General features: G+C 38.0%; 1 protein-coding gene across 2 annotated transcripts; it reads left to right on the plus strand.

Moving 5' to 3' along the window:
- Positions 1–431: 431 nt before the first annotated feature.
- LOC311287628 (DNA damage-inducible transcript 4-like protein) lies at positions 432–5649 on the plus strand. Of its 2 annotated transcripts, none has more exons than XM_084404571.1 (3): positions 432–479; positions 930–1046; positions 1915–5649. In XM_084404571.1, exons 2-3 carry the CDS (start codon positions 959–961, stop codon positions 2412–2414), a joined length of 588 nt encoding a protein of 195 aa, XP_084260697.1. In that variant the 5' UTR covers positions 432–479; positions 930–958; the 3' UTR covers positions 2415–5649. The 2 variants fall into 2 exon arrangements, with proteins under 2 accessions (XP_084260697.1, XP_084260696.1); XM_084404570.1 differs by lacking the exon at positions 432–479 and adding an exon at positions 510–640.
- Positions 5650–6526: the final 877 nt, after the last annotated feature.

Here is a 6526-nt window from a genome sequence, read left to right on the forward strand (position 1 = left end):
CCTTGACATTTAAATGTATTTACACAATGCACAAATTTTAGCAGTGCTGACTGTACTGGAGCTCATTGACACATATTTTGTTGTAAGGAAGGATCTGTCTAGCCAAATAATAGGATTTTGTTTTGTTTTCAACAGTCTTCCAAATCTTACATTTCAGAATTATAACTGAATCCTGTGAGGATCATGGCATTAAAAGGGTTGGTGGTGGCGGCGGTAATAACAACAGGTAGCAACAAACTACTGTTTACCAAATAAATAAATAAATAAATAGGAAAGAAAGAAAAAAAGAAAGAAAGAAAGAAAGATCGAATGCCACTCAGCAATTGGGTAAAGCGCTGGCACATGTAGCAAATCACAATCGTCGAAACAAACAGTTGTGGATCTCAAGAGCATAAAGCGCGAACTGGTTGCCCGGTAGAAGTCAGTACGTTCCACAATGTAAAACGTGCGCTGATTGGTCTGTGATGTTTGATACGCACGTGGGTATAGAGAAGCTATAAATACTGCTTGAGCTAGTGGCTTTTCTCATTTGTTGGTCTGAGTTCACGTGAATGTTGACGGAGATGTGTGTATTAGTCTTTGTGCTATTGAAATACATTTTTGTGTGCATTTATTTTAAAATTATATCCGTTTTACAAGGGTAAGTATATGATATTTACGTTTTTTTATGTCCCTGGTAAAGCATCCGTTTGAATGACTGCAACAACAAAAATGTGCGTTTGTTAGTGATTGCAGCTATGCAATATGCAACCTTATTAATGTTTTTCTTGTAAATCTCGAACTGCGTAAGCTTAATCATCGAGACTATGAAAAGTGAGCTTTAATACTTTTGCTCGAATATAATTTAGGCATAGGCTACTGGATAGAAGTTTTGCATCGTTCCTTCTGGTGTGCAGCATTTAGGCTAATCCAGAATCTTTCTTTTTCAGCACTTTATACAACTCAAAGGATTTTCACAATGGTTGCAACAAGCACATTAAATAGAAACTCGGAATGCCTCTCTGGATTTGCTGGTAGAGGATATGACCTGACTTGCATCGATCATGGTAAGATATACTTTTTTTTTTTTTTTTTTTTTTTTTTTTTTTTTTTATGTATAATGTTCAGTATCTGTGATTTGTGGAGCGCTAACATGATTTTCAAACAATTCTACTGGATTTGAGAGCTAGACTTGTTTACTGCACTCAGTACGCTGATGGTGCAGAGCTGCAGCGGTGATGTCATGTCAACACCGATGAAGTCATTCTGTTATCCATATCATCTCCTTTGTGGCCACGACTTCAGGATATAGTAATCGGGATTTTTCTTAATTGTTTGTTACTGCGTAAATTAGCTATTGAAAATTAGAAATATTACATGATAATTAAATTTTGGTCTTGCTAAAATTACTACCATGCATTTTCCGAATCACCAATTAAAACGTTCTAAATTGCTAAATGCATTATTAATAAAAGCATTTAGTCTAGTTGTTACGTTCCACTTGATGTTTTCAGATTTTGAGCTCGAATTTAGGTTTATTTGAATAAATTTAACAATTTGTATGTCTGAATTACTTTAGTAGCCAGTATTATAGTACAGTATAAAATATGGATGTTCAATTTGAAGCCTGCTAAAAAAGTATTTTAAATGTGGGGTGAGGTTGGTTTTCTATTATAGGAGATTAGGAACGTGCTCAAATGTTTAAGGGCTCTTTAAGGGGGTTAATATTTGTTGTAGCCTAATCCCTCTCCCTTTAAGTTGGTGCTATGGTAACCATTATCTGAAAATAGGTGGAACCAAGAATCCATGATTAAATACCCAATATCAGATGAAAAATATCCAATCTGATCAAAACCAGTAAATTAATAATGATATTATGTTCCCAATATATCATGCATCCCTCAGTCTAACCTCATGTCTGTTCTCTCTCTCCAGAAATGGACTTTTGGGAACGGTGTTTGGCAGAGCCTTACTTGGGTGCTGAAGTGTGTGAGGAACAGACATGTCAGCAGCTCGCCCGGCTGCTTGAGGGCTGTTTGTCGAGGGCCAAAGCCAGCAAGCTAAAATGTGCCCATGTGCTGGTGCCAGAGACTCTCACCCGGCGGGTGGCACGGGACATGCTTAGGTTGGCAGCAGGGGAGCCGTGTGGGTTGCGGGGCTGTGTGCTGGATGTGCATCTTGAGCTGGAAGAGCAGCAGCACCGCTGTGAGAGACTCGAGCGACTTGCTTGCGATGCAAGTGTGGTGCCAACCTTTGAATTGACTTTGGTTTTCAAACAGGATGGTGGTGGCTGGCCGAGTCTGAGGGATTTTTTGCGCATTGGTACGTGTTTCCCACCTGGCACCCACCGTGCACTTAAGCTTCGGCCTGGGTTTAGGCTTATTAAGAAAAAACTGTACTCCTCTGCAGCTGGAACTATAGTTGAGGAATGCTGAGATAGATGAAGGTGGTGGGAAGGGCTGGAGTTTAAAGATACATTTGAATGCACTTTATGAATGTAAGAGTCTGCTGGGGAAGCAATACTCAAGTTTTTTTAATCAATAATAGAAGGGGTTTTGTCTGGTGGTTTGTTTTTTGCCACAAAATGACATGGAACAAAATGGAGAGTTGATTGTTTATAGGTATTTGCTGTAGTGGCTTTGACTTTGTGCCAGCCTCATCTAAAATGGTCATAATTACGCTCAAATGAAGGGTTCACAAAGTGTTTCTTTTTATAAATCACACATGAATTCATTCATCATTAGATGTGTTTTCAAAGTTGTGTTATTTGACTGTTGAGGATTTAAAAGTACAGGAACGCATCACCCTAAAGGGGGCCATATTTCTGAATGTATTGGGTTTGTGCTCATGAATGAAGTCTTTCAAATGTAAATTTCAAGATTTCCAACTGGTCACTATTTTTTTTTTTTTTTTTTTTTTTTTTTTGAGAATATATGGATAGGCCTTTGTAGTGTGTGTGTGTGTGTGTGTTTTTTTTGTTTGTTTTTTTTACCCCTGTGTGAGTTCACCTTGTAATGGTCACTGCACAAATGTTCTTGTCTTTATCCTTCAACACTTGATCTTTGTTTTACTTATCCTCCCAACTGAATAGACTTCTATATTTTGCCTGAAGTGCTAGTACAGCAACTGAACATTTTTATTTGTAAAGTTCCTTTTATAGGAAGTTGAGAGCCTTGTCTATTTTGACAATAAACTATATTTTCAAAACTTTGCAGGTACTTTTTTTTTTTTTTTGCTTGGTTTTTGTTTTTTTAAATATATAAAATAGTTGACTAATATCTTGCCTATGTTAAACCAGATAATAATTTTTTTGTTTACCTACTTGATGTCAATGGACAACACTTGCCTTACCCACAGGCATAAACTTCATCCCATAAAGTGGTCATGAGTTGAGAAATCAAATGTCTCTGATCTTTTGACATATGAGGTCATTTTACTGTAAAAACTCAACTTCTTTGTTATTCCAAAACCGCTTTTATTGAATCCAAGCTTAGAAAACGACTCCTTTGGATTTGTCATATGACGTTATAGTGCGATGAAAGACCGCCTCTGCTGAATCAAATCCTACTTCTACATCATTGTGTCTTTGGCCCCGCCCACTGGTACGTTAGTGAGATGAGCAGCAGAGAAGAGAGATGGGATCACTGGACTAAAAATAACATAAACCTTCCAAAGAACAGTAATGCTAGGAAAGTGGTTATTTATATATGTTTGTCATTTGCAATGCTCATCACTGCAAGCTTTCATGCCAAGGTGTATATCTAAATATAATGCTATAATCAACACATTTAATCTTGAAAGCTGTAATCATGGGCGTCGGAAGAAGAAAAAAAGTGTGTGGGTCCTCCCCCAGAAAAATGTTGCTGGAGTAAATACCATTTCATGTATTCTGGCACCTTTTAATTAAACAAGTAAACTAAACTCCACTTCACGTCAGGCGGTTCTTTGCCTCCACGTCGTGCATTAAATGCACAGCTATCCGTGGATTATCCCCCTAATACTATGGTCATTTGCCAGCAATGACAACTTAAAGCTGTTATTGATGTTTGCAACGCAATATTTGACTGGAAGGGTACAACGGGCGGTTACTTTCGTCAGTTGCGGCTCGTTGAGAAATATAATGTAGCGATTCAGCGGAAATGGAGTTTAATTTATTAGGGAATTCCTCAAGTGGAATGGATTTGACTGACGGCGCTCTGAAAAGCGAACAGACAAATGCGCTGAATTAGAGATGGTAAAAGTGAGTGGGTATAATATCATTGGTCTTAAAAAGTGGGTGGGTCTTGTCCCACCCATATACAATGGTTCCGACGCCCATGGCTGTAATAGTAGAAACGTAGTAAAAATAAAAATAAAAATCAATGGAGTTCCATATGTAATACTTATTTCATATGCAAGATGTTAGCCAATCATAGCAGTGGGTGTTTACATTGAAATCTCACAGCAGACACACCCCTTCCAACAGTGTTCAAATCAGAGGGCTTAAATCAGGGTAGAAAATGGCCTTTTATTTCTAAATGACAATATTTCATGTAAAAATCATACTACCATAAATGCACCTCAGGAAACATTAAATTAAAAAAATGCAGTCCATGACCCTTTTAAAGTGCTAAAAGCCACCCTTTTATGGCTTTGGGGCATCCTGAAAGACATTTATATTTGAGGTCACCAAACTAGCGAGCATGTGCATATGAACGTACAGGAAATATCTACAGCACTTGTTATTTTTCACCTCTTCTGTTAAATTAACTTTCCTGCTTGTTGGTGTACAGTGGAAGTAACTTAATTTCTTATCCAGCAACTTTGACTTCTTGACAACCTGGGATATTTGAAATTTTCTTGGTTTAAGTACTTAAGCACTTATCCTGATAATGGACAGCTGGGTTTGCAAGCCACGTTTTGAACAAAGATCATTAGACGGACAGGGTCCTCTTCGCTGTTGAGTGGCTGCAATTTTTTATGTAGGAAAAACATTGTTGAAAAGGACATGAATGTAAAACAGTAAAACAGTGACGAGCTGAGACTGAGCCAGAGGCCCTCAAACACACTAGTGCTTTTCTTTTATTTGCTGTCCAGCTTACTACACACACTTGGAAAAAACATGGATGGGATTTTAAGCACCATATCTTGTTGCCTTCATGCTACTCTAGATAAAGGTCATTGGTTCTGAAGGGCCACCTGTTGACTTTTTAGATCTGAATGAAGAGAACTTGAGCTTATGATGTGAAAAGTATTCGCTCTGTTAGCTCCTCTTCTAAAGACTCACAGGGTTGTTTTACAAAATTAGTGAAGACATCTCATAGACTTCCATTGGTTTTAGATTAATTAGATGTCCTAGTCCGAACCCTAGCCGTAAATATTTTCTATTTTTTATAGATTAGGTTTTTTAGGTTTTTTATGATATTTCACTATATTAGTATAGTCAGACCTGTACACAAGGCTTGCATGTGTGTTTGCAGCTGCAAGTGATAGGTGCTAATTCAGCAAAATGTCTCATAGGACCACAAGGCACACAAAGGCGTAAAGCAAGCAAGCATAAAAAAACTGTGTGTTACAGCTTTCAATTAAGCCGCTGGTATTGGTAAAAGGAGTGAGCAAGTGATTGATGCGTACAAACTCCATGAACACAGATGTAAGATGCAAAACTGTGTCTTTATTGTGCTCCAATTAATAAACATGGCTTCCAATTAGTTTCCTGTGGTGTCCCATTCTTTGAAGTGCACAGCATACAAATATGAAGTCCATACCTTGCAGATATGACGCACACATTGTCCATAGTCCATATTGTTCCTTGAATGTTACTCTTTATCAGTGAACCATGGTTAAGCACCATTAAAGGGGAAGTTCACCCAAAAATGAAAATTAGCCCATGATTTACTAACCCTGAAGCCATCCTAGGTGTATATGACATTCTTCTTTTCAGACGAATACAATCGGAGTTATCTTAAAAAATGCCCTGGCTCTTCCAAGCTTTATAATGGGAGTGAATGGGCACTATTTTTTGAAGAGCATCATATCCATCATAAAAGTGTCCCAAACGGCTTATCAACTAAAATAACTAGCTTCCGGCAGATGGCCGTACGCAAGTCGACTTACGGCAAAAGAGTAACACTTGACGATGCATGTATGAATTAAGTATTGGCGCGTGCCAAAAGTGCAGCTCTCTCTGCGCTCATACATACTACCTATAGTTACTAAATGCAGTGGCACCCTTTGATACATTTGAAACGCTGTCCTAAGGAACAACATCAATAACATTTACATGAACCCCTTCAGATATTACAGATTTAGACAGCCATACGTTCACATGTTCAGTAAAGAGCATACAAATTTTCAAAGAGATGGCCTTGAAAACTAGATTCAATTCTTTCCTAGATACTGGAAATTGGTAAAAATCAAAATAAAATCACTAATGTCACTCCATTACTGAACCAGTTTTCAAGAAACAAGCACTCCCTTTCGATACCGGAACGAGAATTGTGTCAGAGTTTTCCTGACGCTATGGGGAGACTCTGTTTTCTCCTAAATACTGAAGCCTGACTGGTTC

This window comes from Rutilus rutilus, assembly GCF_951802725.1.
Source record: "Rutilus rutilus genome assembly, chromosome: 3".
NCBI classification, from domain to species: domain Eukaryota; kingdom Metazoa; phylum Chordata; class Actinopteri; order Cypriniformes; family Leuciscidae; genus Rutilus; species Rutilus rutilus.